The sequence below is a fragment of the Sphaeramia orbicularis genome, chromosome 16 (assembly GCF_902148855.1).
Source record: "Sphaeramia orbicularis chromosome 16, fSphaOr1.1, whole genome shotgun sequence".
In the NCBI taxonomy this organism is placed as follows: domain Eukaryota; kingdom Metazoa; phylum Chordata; class Actinopteri; order Kurtiformes; family Apogonidae; genus Sphaeramia; species Sphaeramia orbicularis.
Window position 1 is genome coordinate 48404854 of NC_043972.1, and position 23387 is coordinate 48428240.

General features: G+C 37.0%; 2 protein-coding genes across 4 annotated transcripts; one reads left to right on the forward strand and one right to left on the reverse strand.

The window, feature by feature from the left end:
- Positions 1 to 972: 972 nt before the first annotated feature.
- Positions 973 to 7516, reverse strand: LOC115436402 (uncharacterized). 2 transcript variants are annotated; one of them, XM_030159264.1, is made up of 5 exons: positions 7343 to 7516; positions 6908 to 7018; positions 6691 to 6816; positions 3790 to 4437; positions 973 to 2653 (listed from the first exon to the last, which is right to left on the reverse strand). In XM_030159264.1, the coding sequence occupies exons 1-5, from the start codon at positions 7386 to 7388 to the stop codon at positions 1746 to 1748; spliced, it is 1839 nt and encodes a 612-aa protein (XP_030015124.1). In that variant the 5' UTR covers positions 7389 to 7516; the 3' UTR covers positions 973 to 1745. The 2 variants fall into 2 exon arrangements, with proteins under 2 accessions (XP_030015124.1, XP_030015125.1); XM_030159265.1 differs by having other exon boundaries at positions 7121 to 7512.
- A 1214-nt stretch (positions 7517 to 8730) lies between these two features.
- Positions 8731 to 23373, forward strand: tap1 (transporter 1, ATP-binding cassette, sub-family B (MDR/TAP)). 2 transcript variants are annotated; one of them, XM_030159028.1, is made up of 13 exons: positions 8731 to 8922; positions 9633 to 9971; positions 12730 to 12961; positions 13576 to 13690; positions 14279 to 14409; positions 14688 to 14893; positions 15250 to 15447; positions 17002 to 17130; positions 17226 to 17420; positions 19279 to 19452; positions 19768 to 19927; positions 21496 to 21632; positions 22386 to 23373. In XM_030159028.1, the coding sequence occupies exons 2-13, from the start codon at positions 9651 to 9653 to the stop codon at positions 22614 to 22616; spliced, it is 2229 nt and encodes a 742-aa protein (XP_030014888.1). In that variant the 5' UTR covers positions 8731 to 8922; positions 9633 to 9650; the 3' UTR covers positions 22617 to 23373. The 2 variants fall into 2 exon arrangements, with proteins under 2 accessions (XP_030014888.1, XP_030014886.1); XM_030159026.1 differs by lacking the exon at positions 8731 to 8922 and adding an exon at positions 8958 to 9093.
- The last annotated feature ends 14 nt before the right edge of the window (positions 23374 to 23387 follow it).

Genomic DNA, 23387 nt, shown 5'->3' on the forward strand with positions numbered 1-23387 from the left:
TGAATGGACAGTCAGCTTTTAAATATAAAGTCAAATAGTTTCAATGATTTTGCATTGTGAAATATTCATTAAAATGAACAGAATGAACTACATCTATTTAATTCTTTATGTTGAGGTTTAGCTGAGACATAAATATCCAGAGACTTAGTGAAGCTACATTTATTTTTGCTAAACCAAACCAAACCAAACTAAAACAAACCAAATTATCATAATTTTTGGCAAAATTAAAGGGGGAAAAAATGTTTTCTTAATTTTTTTAGCTAATTTGGCTATACTTTTTAAAATTAACTCAGCAACTTAAAAAAAAAACACATTAAAAAATTTGCTAGAATTGTCATGACATGAGCTCAGATGCTCCAAACAGCTTCTCAGACACAATATACTGTTGTTCTGCCTGACTGTTTGTGCTTTTTCTAAACCACAGACCAATTTATGAAAGTTGTACTCACAAGTGTACAAACTGGGTAGGGGAGTGAAACACTGGGGTGGGTTAAATTATTAACCAAAAATGTGTAGGCTATGTACATGTGAACCTCCCTATAAAAACTGAACCTCCCTGAAGTAAAAATGGGGAAAATGTCTGTAGCAAAAATGTGACACTTGAGTGCAGTCAACCATGATCGGGCAGTCAGGATGCTACTCGTCACTTTGGTGTCCATCACTCCACCATTCCAAATCTTGTGTGTGCCTCTTCCAGAATGTGTGCAATAAGAACAATAATTATAATTGGAAATATTGTCCATGAATTAAAAGTAAACCATTCATGAATTTCATTGTACATTTTTAAAGTTACTTAGTGTACATTTTTACAGACTTGTAAACTTTAAATCTACTCAGGAAAATATGCCTTTTTTTCATTACTGTGAAAATAAGAAAAGAAAGGTACAGTAATCACTTTCATGTCATTACTGTTTTGTAGTCCAGACCCGTTAGAAAAGAAACACCCGAATTCAACGTGTCCCAGTACTTTTGTCCATGTAGTGCATGACTTAGGCAATTATGCTATGAGGCTAACGATTTGACTATATTTCTAGTGTAACTTTTAACCACAACTACTATATAAAATCTGTTAGGAAAAATAGGTTTTATTTAATAAACAGTTGTGAAATTCCAACCCAGCAGAAGAGTGAGCTGTCAAATCAAACCTGTCAATCAAAGGCCACATGGCAGACGTCAAGGCAAGGGAAAGAGTCCTATAAAAGTAACATCTTATTAACAGTAGTTTACAAGAAGACCACCAGGAAAACCATCTGTAAAAATGCGCTGAGAGAAGTTCAATGGGTGTCAATAGGAGCATGCATCTATTGGCCGTCAGTGGTTTTACACTTTGAGATACTTCTGCAATGGCACCTGGGGGACGACATATACACCACCCTTTGGATTGTCACAAAAAATCCAACCAAAGTCAAATACAAAGACATCAGTGCATAGATGTAGAAAACTGAGAAAGTCAGAGAGGATGCTCATTTTTAAGTTATGTTCTAATTTTTTCCCACATATTTTGTACCGTTAACCTTGGTAATAAAACTAAAAAGTCCTAAAACCGTAAATGTGCTTTTTTTTTACAATTTCAGAAGGAAAATATGGTCAAAAGAGTTATTGTCCCAACAACACGGTTCCACCTGGTGGTTAGCATCTTTGCTAAAAACAATATATTCAGATGGAACCCGAACCCTAGATCAGGTTCGGATCTTTGTAACTTAATCCCCTAATCCAGTGGAACTAGTAACTCCCCAACGCTGCTTTTACTGTCCACCTGCTTTCTCTGGTTCTGCTCCTACTGTCCCTCTTTCCATGCAGTATTCTTCCCAGAGTTCATTAAACAAGTTTCCTGCCACCCCCAAAGAACAATGTTGATAATGTTTAGGGTCGCACAATCCCAAATCCATCTTTTTAAACTGAGCACAAAACACCTGGCGGGACAGCGGAGTTGTGTTGTTGTCTAAGCAGTGGTTGTAGTAATGCCTGTACACCTCAGACATGTTTGAGAACACTGGTTCCAGGTACAGTTTAGATATGGATGTGCCAGAGGAGTATGAGGGCACTTTGGGTAAGCTCTCCAAGAACTCCTTCAGGACTATATGTTCTGAAGCTTTCCGTGACTTCCTTTGCGTTTGCGTCTTACTCTTTTCCTCTGTTTTTTCGTGCTGGGTTGCGTTTTGGGCCCAGTTGAGCACCGACCACTCTCCGATTCCCAGAGTAGACAGGAACATCCTCTTACAAACCTGCCTTCTGTCTCCATCTACTAGCAAATGATACCGCATTGAAACTGATCTTCTGGACTGAGTCCACGGGGCTCGGGTTCTTTCCACCGGATCACAGTCGACCAGTTCAGCCACATAGAGCTTCCTCTGAGCCCAGTTCATGCGCTGCCAGAAACCAGTAAAAAGCTCATTTCTTGTTTCTTCGCTGATGTCGTCACAGAAGCGATTGGATGCTCTTTTACAGGCGATGGATGTGCATGGGGGCCCCAGTGTCCTTGGAGCTTTGGTTATGGTTGTGCCATCTTTCTTCCGTTTGCTGATGTACGGTTTTCCCTCCATCCTCAGCTGTTTCTGCCGGTTTTGCTTCCATGTTAGGGGCTTAGCCACTCTGGATTTCTTTCTAACAGGCCCCTCTGGCACTGGTGGGTTAGTTGTTGGATTGACATATTCTAAAAATAAAGAAAAGAAGAAGAACATGACGCAATTTTATTGTGGTACAGCTAGTATTTTAACCTCCTGAGACCCAGGAAAGTAAAGATTTTGCCTTTTTTACATTAAATAACTGTCTTTATTGGAAACAGTAAGACACAACACTTTCCAGGTACATTTGTATTTTTTTAAAGGACTGTCCTACGCAGGGGACAGGTTTTGTAAAATTCTGTCTTTAAGCTGTGAAACTCCTGCCCCCTACAGAGGACAAAAATGCATTGCTGGGTCTCATGAAGATAGCTAGATAGCTAGATAGATAGATAGATAGATAGATAGATAGATAGATAGATAGATAAACTTTATTTCAAACATAAGTAGGAACAAAAGATGAACGTGAACAAAAGGCAAAAAGAAATTACCAATTTAAAACAGAACATTCCAGTAAATGGAAGGAAAGAAGTCAACCAAAAAAAGAAAAACAAATGTCACACAATGCACAACTAGCCTATTTCATTGTGGCTCTTCTTTAACAATACTTTATGTCTGAAAAGAAGTAGGAAGAAGCCGAGTTTATATTTTCCCACCTTAATTTTACTCCAATTAAATGGAATATTACAATAAAATACAATTACAATTACAATTACAATATTACTGTCTCAGAATTGTGATGTGTTACTGTATTACTTTTGAGTTACTTTCCCTAAAATAACTACAGAAGTAGAACTTACCACTCTAAAATGACAAAATGTACTTCAGAACCTTTTACATCAAGTAGAGGGTGATGGTGTAGCATAATGATTGTGGACTATCCAGGTACTAATAATATAGTTTTGAATTGGCAAACTGAAGGATCAAGGTAATGCAAGAAAGGATGACAAACAAATTTCAAAAAAGTGTGTTGTAATGCAAGCACTATTGAACATGCACCGAGTAAAATATTGCTGAAAATTGATTAGTAATGCCTTACACTACTGTGTTACAGCAAAAAGTAATCTGCTACTGTAATGCATTACTTTTGAAACGCATTACTCCCAACACTGTTCATACTTATCACCAGAAATGCACGTAGTTTAGCACACAACTGGGTTTCAGACAAGACATTTTTGAACTCATCTTAGCACAACGTTGATACTGATGTTTGTTGGTTGTAACTCACCCTGCATTACATCCACATTGAGCGTCGTGTTGTTACTGGTCAGAGCTGGAGTACAGTGATGTTGGTTAAACTGGGGGCCAGGCTGCCTCTCGTCTGGTGTGATGTCATCTGATTCCCTGGTTTTGGGTGGTCCTACCTGGGCCCAGTTCAGCACAGACCACTCTCCGATCCCCAGTGTGGACAGGAACATGTTTTTACACACCTGCTTCCTTTCACCGTCCACCATCAGGTGGTACCGAAGTGAAACTGATCTTCTCGACTGAACCCCTAGAGCCCGAGACCTTTCCACGGGGTCCCGGTCAACGTGTCCTGCCACATATAGTTTCCACTGGGCCCAGGTCATGTGCTGCCAGAAATCATTAAACACCTTCTCTCTGGCCTCTTCTGGTATTTGGCCACAAAATCGGTTTGAAGCTCTCTTACAAGCGCCTGAGGTACACGTTGGACCCATTGATCTCGGTTGTTTTGTCACAATTTCTCCATCTTTTTTCCGTTTGCTGACATACGCCTTTCCCTCCATCCTCAGCTGCTTCTGCTTGTTTTGCTTCCACTTTGTTGAATCTGCTGCTTTGGCTTTGAGCTTCTTCGTTGCAGACCCCGCCCTGTCCAAATCCACACTTTTAGGTTTGTCCTCTGCATTTAGGAGTGCTGTAAATAAAAGAATTAAAATGAAAATACTTGTGAAAACCCTGTGGTTCAATTTCTTACTCACTGTTTTATTTTTTATTTCTTTTATTTTCTGGTATTCTCCCCTCATTAATTCTTAGATACAATAGAGGAAATAAAGGGAGACTGAAAAGGAAATAACCATCTTTTTTCCTTAAAGTGGCTAGGGCAGTGTTTTTCAACCTTAGGGTCGGGACCCCATGTGGGGTCATCTGGAATTCAAATGCGGTTGCCTGAAATTTCCAGAAATTGATTAAAATTAAAAAAAAAAAAAATTACTAATAAAAAATATATGGTGAGTTCAGAGAGACAATCACAATACATAAAAGACATGACAAACTCTGAAGCTGAAACTGAAGTACTATGGTACTGTTTTTCTTTCAAATGTTCATTGTGGTCAGTTTCAGATGCTGCAGCTCTTTCATAATTCATAGTTTGAGTTATTGTTTTTTCAGTATAAATTTGCAGCCTTGTAAATCCAAGCTGGACTGACTGTACATAGCCAAGGAAAATAAAATTCTCACTTTGTGCAGTAATCTAAACCTGGCTTTTCTGCCCCCATCCATAATAATATTCATTATATAGCCTAAAATGTCATCTAAAATTAATGTTTATTTGCAACATAGTTTAACAAACTATTACATGATCAAAAACAAATTCATTTTAGTAAAAAAAAAAAAAAAAAAAAGTCTCTGTTTTGAATGTCTGGGGTCGCCAGAAATTTGTCATTTTAAAATGGGGTCACGAGCCAAAAAAGGTTGGGAACCACTGATCTACAGTGCGCAGAACAGTAAGAGTAATTCATGTGACCATACTATCACAACAATGGTACAATGAAATTATTGTTCAATGCTTGACAATCATTTATGATATCTCTTTGTGCATGTGTAACTAAATACAAGAAAACTCCTCTAAAAAGGGGCAACAAGTAACAATTCAGTATATATTCACTGCAATGTTGTGCTGATTTAACAGAATTAAACAACTGACATGAAATCATGTACAAATAATCTTTCTGGAACATGGAACAAGCTTGATCGGACTTGCTTTTAGTACCTGGTACGTCAGTGGGCTGCATTCACAGTACCAGCCATAGTGTTCACTTCAGGTTTACTCCTCAAAAAACAGACTTTTCTGTTTGACTGTTCACATAATTTATTTTATAATGTGGACAATATTAGATTCTGTTGTGACCTGGTTACAGTATTGAACTGAACCACATCCATAACAGCAATCAAAGGGTTTCCATCAGTAATAGTACTGATACACATTCTGAAAAAACCCCAGTCAGAGTAAAGGCTGTGCTCTCAGCCCTTACTTTTAAGTGCAAATATGCAAGAATGATCTATGTTATACTATTTTATCTGACGTTTATGGATTCACTTTACTGCTGCCTTCATACATAGTTGCAGCTCATTTGAAGTAGTTTACATATTATTATATATTGCTGAATGCTTATTCTCCGGCAGTGTATCACTTTCTTATTCTTTTTAATGACAACCACATATCTCAAAAAAGTCTGTAAAACCTGAGTTCAGAAAAACAGGCTTTCAAACTGCTTTCAGCTTCCACTCTATATATTTTTCATCAAATCCAAGAGGGTTTTAACAGAGTTTATTTAGTTCAAGAAGGAGGAGAATTTCCTCCACCCATACAGGAACACTTAATCCTTTAGTTTATCACCAGTGAGGGAGGAAGACTTCCTTCGCTTAAATTAAAGTACTAATACCACACTAGAAAATACTCAACTATAAATAAAAGCTATGAATCCAAAGCATTAGGTAAGTAAAAGTAAATATTATTATGCATCATAGTCTATAAGATCATCACATGTTTGTGGCATCACCGTCCTGTGAGAACCACGTATCCCTCAAAAGTCAAGCTTTCACATGCTCAGAGAAACAGGCCTCTGTCAGCTTTGTGACAATGCATTTTATGGGTAAGCCAAGAGGATTTTCCAAGGGTTTATCTAGCTTAAGATGGAGGAGAATTTCTCTCAACCCATAAAGGAACACTTAATCCTTGAATCTCACAAACATTCGAAGTGAAACACATGGTTTTCACCACAGAGAAGGGGATGGAATCGCTGTAATCTGAAAAGTAACTAAAGCTGTCGATGAATGTAGACGAGTTAAGAGTGAATCAGGATGTAGAAATCTGTCCCCCAGGTTACCGTACTCAGTACAGGTCAATATGAATGTCAGTGTTAGAGGATTTCACTACGTTGTTACTCACTGGTGTCAGTCCCTGCTGGCAGTGGGTTCTGTGGAGGTGGAATCGCTGAGTCTTGTGATGTTTTTGTGGAGGCTCCATCATCGTCCCTGTCAGATGTCCTGCTTCCTTCGGTGTCGTGCAGATGCTCTGGTTGAAACAGCACATGTTCAGTCACCAGTACAGACAGGTTTTCTGTAAAACACAGACACAGTTTGACCTTATGTGACCTCATACGTACCTGCAGGAATGTTCTGCTGCATCCCATCAGCCTCAGGGACAGTGGGTTTGGGAACCAGAGGATCACCACTGGGTTTGGGAACAAGACCCATATCCTCCATTGCTGCAATGGCTAAAACACAAAAAATAAGTTGTTGCTTATTGCATCAAGCCTGAACAACAGCATGAACTTCAAATAAACCCCCTGGCTGCGGATCATCCTTCCCTTTCAGACCTTTAGTCCAATAACACAGATTTTAAAGCTACGCAGCCCTGTCATGTGTTCCATCCAGATGTTTTTGGCAGCTGACGTAGAAGTAGGCGTCCCAGGCCCGAGGACAGATAAAACCACAGTGTAAAAACGGTCAGATTGTCCACAGGAGACAGACGGTGCATTTAGCTCAGTCTGGGCTACAGCAGGTAAACATGACACATGCAGCTGCTTTCATCGGCTTACACAGTGTTATACATTTGAAAACGTCTCGTAGACCCGTCGGTTCCATCCAGTCCAAACCAGAGAACCCCTGTCACCGGCTGACGTGTCCACAGAGGCCCCGCATGTGTCCACTCCAGTCCCGCAGGTTCGTGTACTTGTTAAATGTCTCTGTCTGATCTTAGAGGTCCCCCCCCCACTTGCGGCTGCCATGTGTGCGCATGCGCACTAGGCTCTGGGGCAGAAAACGTTTTGACGAAACGGTTCATTGGAAATACAAAAAAATATATATATATGTAAAAAATGAAGTGCGTTATTATAACCAACGATTCGTGAGTCGTATATGCCTAGTGGATGCTAAAAATAGTGATGACATTTATAACGTTACTACATTTGTCTGACATGAAAGAAAAGGAGGAAGGAAACTATAAAAGAGTTCAAAGTTTCTGTAGGGGGTCTTTGGTTTTACAGCTGTCTGACAGACTGAAACAGAGTTCAGAGAAAACACAGGATTTGTGTGTTTTTAAACATAGTATTTATTTATTTACTTTAATTGATTATTTTAACATTTTATGATAATTTAAGATTATTCACCAAAGAAAGGTGAAAGGCAATGCATTTTTATTGCAACATTTATTTTATTTTATTTTATTTTAATTTTTGCAATTTATGATTATTTAATATTAATCCACTAAATCCTAAATTTCGGATTTTACATAATTTTTCTTTTTTCTTCTTCTTTTTTTGATTGCCACAAATAGTTGAGATGATGTTCAGAAACTATTCATTTTGGTTATTAAAAATGTTTTACGACGGTGTATTAGGGCCACATAAGAAAATAAAAAAACTTGTCACTACGAGAAAAAAAGTCGTAAAATATCGAGATAAAGTCGAATACAAAAGGAGTAATAATTTTTCGAGAATAAAATAATATTTTGAGAATAAACTCATAATATTATGAGACTAAAGTCGTAGTAAAAAAAAGAAAACAAAACAAAACAAAAAAACCCTCATAATTTAACGAAAAATAGTCTCGTACTTTTATGAGATAAATTCGTAATATTTTGAAGATAAATGCGCGATAGTGCAATAAAAAGTCATAATTTAAGCCTTGTTGATGATAGTTTACGGTTAAATTATTAACAGGTTACGGGTTTTATCTCAATATTTTACAACTTTATTCTCGTAGTGACAAGTGTTTTTTTTTTTTTCTTATGTGGCCCTAATATGCCGTCGTAGTATTTTATACTATTTTATACCCTTTTATGACTATATAAAATACTGTACAGTAAAATAACTTCTACAAATAATAACTCGTTGTCCAATAATGTTGATACAGGGTTTTAATTATCAGTAAATGTGGGGTAGTTCCACCCTTTGCCGCCTGGAGGTGCTGTTGAGTCGTTCATAAACAGTAGGTTTCAGGTGAAAGGCACATTACATGTTTATTTCAACACAGAGTGTAAGTTATGATTTTAAAACATGATGGAAGCTGGACTCGAAGTAAACGGACTTATATAAAGACATGTTTTCACTGTCAACATGGAGGCGGAGTAAACATAGGGAATGTGGGGACTTTCCATTGTAAAAGCTTATGAGAACCAGTAAGTTTCGGTTTCTGTTTTAACTCGTCGTTCAGTGTCAGAGTCAACAGACTGACCAACGAACTAGTCCACTGGATATTTAATGCAGTTAAAGTCTACAAGGTGAAATATTGGAATCGTTTTGACTTTATTTAGAGAAGACACTTCTCCACTGGACCAGTCTGGATCTGTGTAAGTTGATCTATTTCAACAGTCGTGTGCGTTAGCTAACCTGAGCTAGCATCTGTTAGACACACACTGAACAGAACAATAACCAGGGTTATAACTGACTAAAGCAGGGTTGGTTTGGTCATTTTTACATCTGAGAGTGTCTGGACGTGGTTTGAGGTTTGTGTCCTTCAGGTATTTCCAGTAAATCAGCTGGTTCGGGTGAAAATGAAAGTAAAAAAAAAGAGCCATCTGCAACAAACTGACCTTTTTTTAATCATTGCATATCATTGCTATATCCTGTTAAGAAAGATTTAGACCAGTTGTAAAACTCTGTACGCAATAGCACAACGATTTGGAAGCAAGTATTTTACATTTTATTTATGACTCTATTACTGTTATTGTTTAACAACTTCAATCACATATTTATACAAATTCAGGTCTTTAATATAAACTCTAGTCAGCTAAGAAATGATGAAAATGTCCTGCATTTACACCCTTGAGTATAAATATTTTGTTGATTGATTTTGATGATGACATTAACTCTCATTGACTTGTTGCAGCTGCAGAACCTGGTCGATATGCAGAAGATGAGCTGCTTCTTCCCCTTGCTGTTTGTGTGTCTGGATGTGTGTGTGGTCCATTTCATCCGTCTGGCTCAACACTCACCCCTGCTCCTCTCCTGTCCCTTCGTCACCCTGTGGGGAGGAGGTCTCACCAGGGCCAGCATCCTCCTGTTCCTCTCCTCCACCTACCCTAGAGCCATGCCGTGGATGAGCAGCTCTGAGGGGCTCCACAGTTTAGGGGTCCTTTGCTTCCACTTCCCAGCGTACACCAGTGTCCTCTGGATGCTGGGTCGGCCTGTGATGGAGGAGCTTTGGGGGTGGCACTCATGGGAGAGAGTAGGTGTCCTTGTTTTACTGCTACATTCAGAATCATAGGTAATTTCCAAGTAGATCACTTGTACTTTAGGTTTGTGTGTCTCATCATTTGAAAGTTGGGATGACTTGTGTCAGAAAGAGAAGTCCACATGACACTGCTGTAAACTAATGTATGAACAGTAGAATTTAACTTCAGTTTTATTTTAATGTGTTCTTTCAGTTTGTCTTTGGATGTTCTTGATCCACCTCAGAGCTATGTCATTAATATGTAGAGCTAAACCAAAAGTGAAAGTTTAAATGACAAACAACACCTGGGGCTAAAGATAAAAGATTTCAGTCTGACCAGTTTAACTCAGAGGTGTCAAACTCATGTTAGTTCAGGGGCCTCCTACAACCCAATGTGATCTCAAGTGTCAGTAAAATAATAGAATAACACGTAAATAATCCAAACTTTTTCTCTTTGTTTCAGTGTGAAAAAAGTAAAATTACATTAGGAAAATGTGAGTAACCTGAAAACCATGTACAACCTGAAACATAAGTGCAATTTCGATCATGTTTTGTCGTTATACTGTTCAGTGGATCTACAAATGCACAAAATATTTAGTAACAGGCATAATATTGCTAAAAGTGCGCTTATTTTTCTTAAGATATTTTTTTCAACATTAAACCAAGAAGAAACTTTAGAGTTGTCATCATTTGTGGGTTATTATTCTATTATTATTATAATACATGAAATAATTTTGGTCTGTATTTGAACAAAGTGAGTTCGACACCCTTGATATTTTAATATCTTCAGTGTAATTTTTGCACTTTGCAAATTCATCCCAAGAGCCGGATTGGACCCTTTGGCATGCCGGTTTTGGCCCACTAGCTGAATGTTTGACACCCCTGGTTTTTCTGTTGATGACAATGTAACGTCAAACATGTGGCTTATTAATTAATTAATTATTAATCACATATATCACTGTGATTGTGTATTGCATCAGTTCCCTGGTGTCACTGAACACTCTAAGGTTTATAACAATAGGTCTGATGGTTCAGCAGAGAGGATTTAATAACAGCAACAGAAGAGATTAGTTACATGTTGAGATAATTTGGGTATTTTTATCTTTGGTTTTCATAATAAGGAAGAATAGAGGCACAAAAATACTTATGTGTTCGATCCATGGTTTAACCACAGATCAGACTGTAGCAGCCTCACCTGTTGCAACATGTAAAAGTCTCCCTTGTCTCAGCTAAATTATCAATTACTGAATGTTAGATCCAATCACAGTTCATAGAATGTAAAACAAAACCAAAACACAAGGAACGAAATGAATTGCTTTTAGTTTCAGTCTTTGTTAACTTTAATAACCTTGGTCTAGAAACTTTGCTAGCAGTTACCACATAAAAAAAAAAATACTAACAATAATACTAATAGGAGCCTCAACCATAACATTAAACATAAATAAGACACAAACAACAACAGATGTGAGAATAAATATGAACCTGTTCATGTGCTGATATAATTGTTTTACAGTGGAACTGAAAACTAGTGTTGTAAAATGGCATATTGGCAGAAATATTACTTAGAAAAAATAAAGTAAATGCGGATATTCTTGTAGGATGATGTGTCGACAGTTGGTGAAATAGTCTGTACCCAGTCCTCAACCTGCAGTTGCTGTGGAAGCTTTTGGTTACCCGTTACTTTAACCTATAAAGACCCATACATCGACCAGGGATCAAAAGCATCTACTGATCTAACATGTTTAATATCCTATCAATCCATGTAAATAATTGGTGTATAATGCAGTTTGTCATCTTTTCATGCTCATCAGATATGACCCATCTGGACATTCAGAGGCTCTGTAGTGAACATGGAAACACCGTCATCTTCTACAACATTGATTCATCAGTAAAACTCATGTAGTTTGATCAATGACAGTGGATGAAGATGCTTGTTTTATGTTCAGTTAATGATAGATTTTACAGGAAAAGTCACTTTATCTTCAGTTTCCTCTGTTTTTGATTTAATAACCCTCAACTTTAATCAGAGCTTTAATGAACATCTACATGATCAGTAAAATAAATATAGGAACATACATGATTTACCCTGAAAAAACTCAATATAAAGAGGATAATATTACAATAATTGTGATAAATCACTTAGGAAAGGTTAAATATTGAGAGAAATTAATTTAGGAACTGCCACAAAACTAGCAGTAGGTCTTTATGGGTTAAATATAGGAAATTAAATATAGGAAAATGCATGATTTACAGTGGAAAATGCAGAATACAGGGAATAATATTATAATAAATGTTGATAAATCACCATATAATAAGTAAGTCATAAGAAAGTTTAAATTGAGAGAAAAATGTATTTGAAAACTGACACAAAAGTAGCACTGGGTTTTTGTGCAATGTGCAAACTAATGCTATACAGTGTTAAAAATTGGTAATAAAAAAGTACTGAAAGTTTCCATGTTTGTAAAACAAGTAAATGTGCTTCTGTCACCAGGTGTTATGGTTACTTAACTCATTGAACAGAACTGTATGACCTGTGTTTGTTCCTGTTTAAAGCAGACGTTGACTCCACGCAGGGGTTTGGTTTTCTATCCAGGAAACTGATAAAGCCTGGAAAAAAGAAACCAAAGCCAAATCTTCATTTTCTGATTAAATTAATTCAGATTCATTCAGGAAAACTACAGTTAAACTTTGATTGTATTTGTAATGTTTTTGAGGAACACAAGGTTTTGTTTGTGTTGTACTCGTTTAATGTTCTTTAATTCTGGTTGTGCAGGTGTTACAGGGTTACGTGGTGACAGTTGTGGCCTGGCTCTACTGGACTCGATATGTCTCATCTTTTTTGGTTTCCTGGGCTCGTTACATCTCATCCTGGTTTACAAACGTTTCCGCTGAAAAACCCAAAGAGGATGACTCCGGTGCTTCTCTGAAGAGGCTGCTGGGATACATGCAGCCTTATGTGGGACGCTTTATTTTTGTGCTGGTTCTTGTGTTTCTTTCTTCATACGGTGAGTGAGACAGTTCCTCCATTTAACATCAACCCTGTAGAGTCTTTAATAATAATGTGCTCTGTTTTTATCTGCTTCAACCACAAAGTGGGCAGCATCACTGAGCCTGTTTACATGTGCAATAATACTCCGATTATTATCCGATTTCTGGAGTTGTCAGATTATTCAAGTGTATGTCATGTAAACTACATAATCTGATCCGTTTTACCAGATAACAGCAGTAACCTGATTATGAGAAATCAGATTAACACACCTGGATTTCTCCCCAGTACTCTGATGTTTTCCTGCATTTATACAGGTTAATCTGACTTATTTAATTCTATTACATCTGCACATGTATAGACACAATTGAAATTGTAGAGAACGGAAGTTACATAGTCAAACGTGAGCGGAAGACAATAACGGAGTTTGATTCTACCATCACTACGTACGTACGTAGTCCAAAAGAAATCTGATAATGGACTGGATCGTCCAAACCAGAGTTTTTAATATTACAATTATCTGATTACGCTCAGTTATCTGACTTTTATGGTCATGTAAGCAGGCTCATGAAAAGACAATGAAACACGATACAAGTCGTGTATGTGGTTGATCATGTGACCTTTTGACTGCAGGGGAAATGGCGATTCCTCAGTACACCGGACAAGTGGCCAACTGGATCATGAATGAAGAATCACCTGATGCATTCACAGAGGCCATCACAGTCATGACACTGATGACTCTGGCAAGGTAATGTTCACGCTTCACATACAGCTTCAAACTATTGAGGTGTGTCATTATTATATCAATTGATTACAACTAATTTGTGATTTTATTTAATGTAATGGTCAGTTTCATTTAGCTTCCCATCATTGGGTCTGACAGACAACACAGTAAACCCTCGGTAAATTGTGATTTACTCGATTAAATACTTGGATGGATGGATGGATGGATGGATGGATGGATGGATGGACTTTACGTATCCCAAACCACCAATTCTTTCAATGGAGCTTTAGTTTTGAACTAGTACGGCATCGTTTTATTCACATCCTGTCTTTGCTGACGCTGGGACTCACTGCACCTATTAGGATACACACAACTGTACACATGATACAACAGAACGTACACTTTAAACAGGCTCCAACATGTCCGATCTCACACTATAATACTTTTACCCCCCTCATCATAAAATCATTAATGTGTTGATTTCGTGCAGCTTCAACCAACCATTTGTGTGAATGCGTGCTCACTGTACTGTCAGACATCTGCACCCCGTCTGGGCTTGTGTCCGAGGGGTTTGGCTTCATGCTGTAACCTGTTTTCCGTCATGTGTTTTAGTGCTGTTCTGGAGTTTATATGTGACCTGACGTACAACATCACCATGAGCCGTATTCATGCCTCAGTGCAGGGAGTCGTCTTCCAGGCTGTGTTAAAACAGGAGATCGCCTTTTTTGAGTCTACGACGACAGGTGAACCACATACAGACAGCAGTACATCATCCATCCTGTAAAGCCTGAGACATCAAATTACACACATAATTTGTTATCACGGTATGAACTGGCTACATGTCCAGGGCGTACCCTGCCTTCACCCATAGGTAGCTGGGATAGGCTCCAGCACCGCCGTGACCCACTCAAGGATAAAGCGGTTCAGAAGATGACTGAATGAATTTGTGAATGTTGGTCTGGAAGAAAACTGTATTTTATCATCTTGTGACAGCCCTCTAAACTACTGTATTCATTCTTAGGTGAACTGGTGTCGCGAATCACCACAGATACCAACGATATGAGTGAAGCTCTGAGTGAGAAGCTCAGTCTGTTGATGTGGTACGCGGCACGTTTCGGCTTCCTCTTATTCTTCATGGTGAGCCAGTCCTGGAAAATGACGCTGCTCACCTGTATGGGCCTGCCCATCATCTGGATCATTCCTGAGCTCACTGGACACTTTCACCAGGTAAATCCTGACCAGCTGTTGAAGATTATATTATATTATTTTATATTAGATTAGATTAGATAAAACTTTATTGATCCTTTGGGCAGAGCCCTCAGGAAATTGAGGTTCCAATAGTAGCACAAACACTGAATATACACACACAAGAAATACCTCAAGAAAATAGCGATACAATAACTATAAAAAATGCAAAATATATATATGTGTGTGTGTGTGTAAAGTGATAGCAGTGAAGTGATAACAGTAATAGTAGTCATAACAACGAGTAATATAATGTAGGTAATAATAATAATAGCAGCAGTTCATTCTGACAGTCATAGCCAGACTACTTCACACTAATTGAATTGCTCTTTTTTTAGACTATGGCCAGAAAGGTTCAGGAATCTCTGGCCAAAGCAAACCAGGTGGCCACAGAGACCTTCTCCAACATGAAGACAGTGAGGAGTTTTGCCAATGAAGATGGTGAGACAGCGAGATACAGGAAGAGGCTGGAGGAAACTTACAGCCTGAACAAAAGGGAGGCAGTAGCCTATGCAACTTCTACATGGGCCAGCAGTGTGAGTTAAAATACTATTACAGTGTATCTGCAAGTGTTTTTCAGCATCACAGAGCTCCAGATGATCCTTAAAAAGTTTGAAACTGCATCAAATGTTCTACGTTTATGGAAGATGCACACATGCAGGAATCTGTTTTGCTCTGGGTCCTTGTCAGTTTAACATCAGTTATCTCAATTTTTCTGCATTTACAATCAGTTTTTCTACAAAAGTCCCTCTGTTTGCCTTGACTTCTTCAGTGTGTCTCTTTTGCAGCAGTAACAGTGTACAAATGGAGCTGCTGTCAGCGTACGAATGCATTCAAGTAGCATCAGAAACCATCCAACTCCCAACACAACAAACACAGACTCCCGCACATACGATATGCAAACGCACAAACATTTAAATCTAGAAATAAAGCTTTAATTTGCATTAAAATATTTCTATAAAGCAGTAATAAATGTGTAATAAATGAGTTTTTCCTACCACAGAGAAACATCTTATTAACCACTGATCCAAATGTAACGGATTATATAAAATTAGGTGTCAAAATCGTGAAGAAAATGAGTATTACTCGTTGCTGTGAAATGCTGGGAGCAGAGAAGCAGGCATGAGTACAAGCCTGGGTGGAGGCAGCAGTAAAACCTGTTTAAGCAATGATTAAAAAGAAAATCATCATCTGTTTCAGTGTACACTTCATTCAGAATATTTACACAGTTTCACCTTGCCATCAGACAACTCTTTACTATGAAACTCTAGACCTCAAGAGTATAAGTGTCAAACTTATGGCCTGTGGACCAAAACTGGGAAGGATCCAGTCCAGTCCAAGGGATGAATTTGTGAAATGCAAAAATTAAACTGAAGACATTAACAGTGTCAAAATCATTTTAGTTCAGGGGCCTCATACAGACAAATATGATCTAAAGTGGATAAAACCAGTAAAACTACTATTATAATAACCTATAAATAATGACAACTCCAAATTTTCTCTGTGTTTCAGTGTAAAAAAGTTAAATTACATGAAAATGTTTACATTTACAAATTATCCTTTCATAAAACCATATGAATAACATGAACAAATATGAACAACCTGAAATGTCTTAGAGAAGTAAGTGCAATTTTACCAATATTACTAAATATTTTGTGTATTTGTGTAAATGATAAACTGAGGCATAATATTGTTAAAATTGTAATTATTTTTCTCAAGACATTTCAGGTTCTTCATGCTATTCACATTTTTAAGGAAACATTTTCATATTGTAATTGTACTTTTTTCACTGGTATTATTTTACTGGTCTGGCCTGTTTTAGGTCATATTGGGCTGAATGTCGCCCCTGGACTAAAATGAGTTTGATACCCCTGCTCTGGAGTGTTCTATAGAGCTAGCCCTGTGAGCTAACTGAACTATTAGCCTTGTGTATTCTGTTAAATGGGTGATCCAGCTGTTTGAGCCTTTTGTATTCTCATATCCAGTGTACTGTAACATCATTAGCAGATATCTGCACAGTGCCATGGCCATTGAATCTGAATGTGACCAGTTTGTGATCATGTTTAATGAACCATATCGTGTCCCTACAGATGACAACTTTGGCCCTGAAGGTGTTCATTCTATACTACGGAGGGACCCTAGTGACTGGGGGAAGTGTAACCAGTGGAGGCCTGGTGTCTTTTGTCCTCTATGAGCTACAGTTTGCCTCAGCTGTTGAGGTAGGTTTTCAAAGCTGAGATTAAAAAGCAGCTTAAAATTTTCTTTCATTCTGTCGTGAGAAGGAGCGCTTCATTTACTGCTGTGTCTGTTCTAGGCCGTCATGCGTTACTACCCAGAGGTGAAGAAGGCAATCGGTGCCTCTGAGAAGATCTTTGAATATTTGGATCGGAAACCTCAAGTACCTCCAGATGGTACTTTGGAGCCCAAAAACCTTAAGGGACATATTCAGTTCCAAAATGTGTCATTTTCATACGCAGGCAAGACAGAGGAAAAGAGCCTTGTGCTCAAGGTATGTATTTATCCATGTGTGCATCTTATGTCTTATTTTACACACCCACCCACCCATATATATATATATATATATATATATATATATATATATATATATATATATATATATATATATATATATATATATATATATACACGCACAGGGTGGGGCAGCAAAATTTACAATATTTTGAGGCTGGGATTGAAAGACAGTGTATGACCAATTAGTTTATTGAAAGTCATGAGAATTTATTTGCCACAAGAAAATTGACATAATAGAAAATGTTTTTATTCTATGTGTCCTCCTTCTTTCTCAATAACTGCCTTCACACGTGTCCTGAAACTTGCGCAAGTGTTCCTCAAATATTCGGGAGACAACTTCTCCCATTCTTCTTTAATAGTATCTTTAAGAAAGTCGACATTGCTGTGTGATGTTCTATTGGTAGCATGTTCTAAAATGCCCCAAATAGCATAATCCAGAAGGTTTAGATCTGGGCTAGAAGGCAGCCATAAACATGATCCCCAAAAATTGCTAAAGTTGGATTTGTTGCTGTTGTCAATTAGTGTTTTGGTGTTCTTGTGTAAGATTTTAACTTCAAATCATATTTTACTGCATTTCTAACGGTCTTGTTGTCTACCTCAAGTTCAGTTGCCATTTTTCTCATGGATTTGGTTGGATCCTTTAGGATTTTGGATTTGAGAGCTTTAATAAAAGCTTTGGTACGTTTTTTGTTGCTTCCTCCACTTCCAGACTTTCTCGTAATAGTTTTGCTCATAGTCATTCTCTTCTTTCCATTATAAACAGTCTTTATGGACACTCCAACTATTTTTGAAATCTCCTTTGGTGTGACGAGTGCATTCAGCAAATCACACACTCTTTGACGTTTGCTTTCCTGATTACTCATATGGGCAAAAGTTTCTGAAAAGGTATGGATAATAGTGTTAGGTATGATTATGACATCAATATATGTTTGGTTTCAAAACAATTGACGCAGTGCCTGCTGAGAAAAAACAACTAAATGTTCACTGTAAATTTTGCTTCCCCACCCTGTGTGTGTGTGTATGTATGTGTGTGTATATATATATATATATGTATATATGTATATATATATATATATATATATATATATATATATATATATATATATTTAGAGTCTGGTTTTGACCAACTCTATATATAAAGTGTCTTGAGATAACTTTTTTGTTGTGATCTGGCGCTATATAAATAAAATTTGATTGATTGAGTGATTTGATTGGTTTTCCCCTGTAAGTCGCTTTGGAAAAAAGCGTCTGCCAAATGCATAAAAATATATATATATATATATTTATATTTGCATTTGTCACTTAAACTCAATAACTCATCTGTCACACTTTGTTTTATTTATTGTCTCTTCAACCCCTTGCTGTTTATAGTCATATTCTAAGTTTATAGTTATATTCTATTGTCTTTTTTTTTTCTACTACGTTTATTGTTGCACCGTGGGTCTTACAGTTTTGTATTTTCAATCTTCTACATGTGCTGTACTTATGGCAAAACTGAGAGTAAAGTTGACTTTGACTTTTAGTTTTGATTTTTAAGATAAAACATGACTGTATTTATCCCACCATGGAGAAATTTCACAGTTAAAAGCAGCAAGATACAACAAGCAAGTGCAGAGAAAAAGACAAGTGAAAAATTAAATATAAAGAGAAAAATAAGAAATGTGGTATTTATATAAATATTTATATAAGTATAGGATTACAATTAAATATTATTTACATATTAAAACTGTGGTTGCACATGCTGATGATGTGAAGGGTTGGGGGGGTTACTGAGAACTATTGTATAAACCACCAGTGTTTTTTTAACGATCTCCCGTCCCCCTTGGATCCACCAGGATGTGTCTTTTGAAATAAAGCCTGGTCAAACCACTGCCCTGGTGGGACTCAACAGATCAGGGAAGTCCACATGTGTCAAACTACTGGAGAGGTTTTACCAGCCTCAGTCAGGGGTGATTCTGCTGGATGGGAAACCACTGGACAAATACAAAGACCAGTACCTCCATGATAAGGTGGGTAGTGAGTGGCCGCAACATCAATAGTCATCAATAATATGTTGTTATATTCCACTGAAAATATTTAGTATTTATCTGACATTGACTTTACTACTAGTGTTCATTAACATTCATCATGTCTAATATGGCGTATGTAAGTAGAATCTGAAAGGATTTCTTTCATTTAATTCCATTATTGTTATTTTATTATTTGTACTCAAGTCATCTGTGCATTATTAGACTCATGGACTCTGTATTTGGCGTTCCTCTCCATTGTAAGCCTGTGTCTGATCCAGCCTCACCACTGAATTCTCCTCTTCATCCTGTTTTTAGATTTCTGTGGTGAGCCAAGATTGTTTGCTGTTTGCGCGCTCTGTGAAGGAGAACATCAAGTATGGCTGTGAGGAAGCGTCCGATGACGATATGTACGAAGCTGCCAGGCGGGCTTGTGCTCACGACTTCATCGATAAGCTGTCAAACGGATACAACACAGGTTCGATCCAGGAAACTATCATCTAGAGGGGTAGAAGTTAAATAGATAAAACTGCAGAATATTTTTTATTTCCATGCTCAGTTGTTAAAACTTAAACAGAATACTTTTGTCATTTTACATTTTAATGGTGAGAATCATGGGTGTTTTAACTGAGGGGAATGTGGATGTTGGAATATCCCCATCTTTGTTGTAAAATAATTCTATCCCCAGAGTAACCCAGTGTCATTCCCAGAATGTTTGATACTCTTACATGGTCCCAAAAATCAGATAATTGGGAGAAATCAGATAATTATAATAATTAGATCTGACGCATTTACATGCACTTAAAAAAATAATTAATTGATAAACCAAGGTTTAGACGTTTTAGTTTATTATTATTATTATTATTATTATTATTATTATTATTAGGAGTAGTAGTAGTAGTAGTAGTAGTAGTATTACTATTATTGTCTTCTGCTCACATTTGACAATGTCACTTCTGTCTTCTATGATTTTTACACGTGCACTGATGTAAAATAACTAAATAAATCAGATTAACAGATATAAATGCATGAAGCCATCGGAGTATTGGGGACAAATCCAAGTGTGTTCATCTAATTTCTCATCATCAGATTACTGCTGTTATCTGATAAAATAGATCAGATTATGCTGTTTCCATGATCAATAATAATCTGATAACTCTTGAAATCAGATTATGATCAGAGTATTAGTGTGGATGTAAACGAGCTCATTGCCATTTTGCAAACTGACACCGGCCTTAGACATCCCATCGAATGGCTGAGGCTGATTTTCTGGTCACACTGAAGTTTCAGTAAGATAGCCCAGTGTTCTGAAGTATTTTCTTCACTGTAATTCCATTTTTTGTAATAATGTCCCCAAAGTCTGTCAAGATAAAAGATGAAAGGGATTTTGTATTTTCATTTTTTTCTGTTTTGGATAGCAGAAGACTTTGGATACAATAGTATGGTGACATTAGCACCATGGCAACGCATGCTATTACCACTTTCTCCAGTTTTAGAGGTACTAATAATGCCCATTCATATTTGATATAAAGTCGTGTTTATACACACATTTTACAAATATACTTATTTCATGTGTGTACAGTCTGCATATGAGGACAGAAAGAGCCAGGATGTTGTCCAGCTCCTCATCTTTTTATTCATAGACTTTTATTCCTGTGGCGTTTGAGACTTGATGTACAGTGTTAACACTAAGACGTCAGAGCTAATCCACGTTCAGCGACTTCTTTGGAACCTTTGCTATAGAAGATATTAGTTATTTGTAATTTGTTTGTTCCATCTCAAATTACCAGGAATCTACCACCTACACACCTCTCTCAATGCAAGCGGAATCCCACTTATCTGAGTCTGTGGACAAAAGCGTTTTTATGGCCAGTGACTGTAAAACAAACAGTTACCCATTCATCACATGTGCATAATGCAGGAGGCTAATTATGCTCCACTGCTTCTACTTTTTAAAAGGTTCATTTGTCCCTGACAAGAAAATGAGTTCTTTGAGAAAATATACAAAAGCAAAAGCAGAGAAACACTGTTGTTTTTGTTGGACAGATGCTGGGGAGAAGGGAGGCCAGGTTTCTGGAGGACAAAAGCAACGCATCGCCATCGCCAGAGCTTTGATCAGACGTCCCAAAGTCCTGATATTAGACAACGCCACCAGTGACCTGGACGTAGAGAATGAGTATCAGGTAAGGACTGTCCTCTATTCTTCATATATACATACGTACGTCCACCATGTACCATATTGTTAGCCTCATAGCATAATTACCTAAGTTATACACTATATGGACAAAAGTATGTGGACATGTTGAATTCAGGTGTTTCTTTTCTAACAGGGGTCAAGGATACACAACAATAATTACAAACATACTTTTATATTGCGATAAATATCACATTGATTATTAATATTGATGTTTATATCTCAAATCAACCTAAACAGGACATCTTACAGCTGTAGCCATGATGTGTCCCTATATTTATGTCTATAGTTTATAAACATCAATATTCCTTACAGTTTAATGGGAGATTTTTCTTCTTAAGTGAGATGAGAAGAAAGTAGATGGTTAGTTGTGGTAGAAAATTATTATTTACAGTCAGAGCATGAAAAATGTTTTAGAAATTTAGAGATATAACATTTAAAATCATAGCCATGGATTATAAAAAAAAAAAAAGTGTTGAGAGAAATTAACTGAAAAACATCTCTGAGGCATTTTGGAAACAAAGATAACAATTTATACCAAACTAATCAATGCAATGATATTTATGACAATATAAAACTATATTATGACATTTGTCATTATAGTTGTGTATCCCAGACCCCTGTTAGAAAACAAACACCTGAATTCAACGTGTCCACATACTGTTGTCCATGTAGTGTATGACTCAGGCAATTATGCTATGAAGCAAATGATACGTTTCTTACTAATGTTACTCTTGTACAGGTTCACCAGCATCTGTTAAACCAGAATGACCACTGCTCAGTGCTGCTCATATCGAATAAGATGGGAGTGGTGGAGAAGGCGGATCATATAATCGTCCTTGACAATGGGATGGTGAAGGAGGAGGGAAGGCACAATGAGTTGATGGAGAAGCACGGCCTTTATGCTGATCTTGTCGAAAAACAGAATACAGGCTTTCAGAGAAAAGGAGAGGACATGAACAGCACTGAATGAAATCTGATTCCCCTGTGGCCAGTGAAGACGTTGAGCAAACCTTTAAAGTCACTGGTACTGAGAGTAGAAGATACACTTGAAATTGGTATTTCACTAATTCTTTAGTGAAATAACATTTACATTGTGAATACAGAGGGACTTCTGAACATCCGTATTTATTATTGAAATAAAATTCACTGAATTTTCATCATTCATTCAGCAATTACACAAGTAAAGATACACACACCTGAGAGAAACAATAAAACAGTCTTGCACATCTCTAAAGCTGCAGCAACAAAACTAGACAGTAGACAAAAACACAAATATTTGCAAAGATTTTGACAAGAATAACAGAATAAATAATAAATTGTTTTAGTGATTTCTAAGCAAAATGCCAGCTTTTTCATATGTAACTATTTGCCTAATTTTCAGCTACTGACTTGTACAAAGTCATATTAAGGTTTTGGACTAGTAAGTTTAAAAAAAAACTTTGAAGATAATATGTTGGACTCCAGACAATTTTGACTTTTTAAGCATTCTTTTTATTCTTTTTTTTTTCTTTACTTTTTATAAAATAGTAGAATAATGACCTGTATATATGAGACAATCACAACCTGTTTAGAGTTCAAAGTTTGCATCATTTCATTACTCTGTTATATAACAACTTCACATTAGCTGTGCATTTTTTTTTTGTTTCTCTTTTTTTGTAAATAAAGTAAATGTTTCCTTGTCTGCCATTCTGACTTTGGGTGCTACAATACATATATAATTCACTGTGGTGTGAACCTTAAT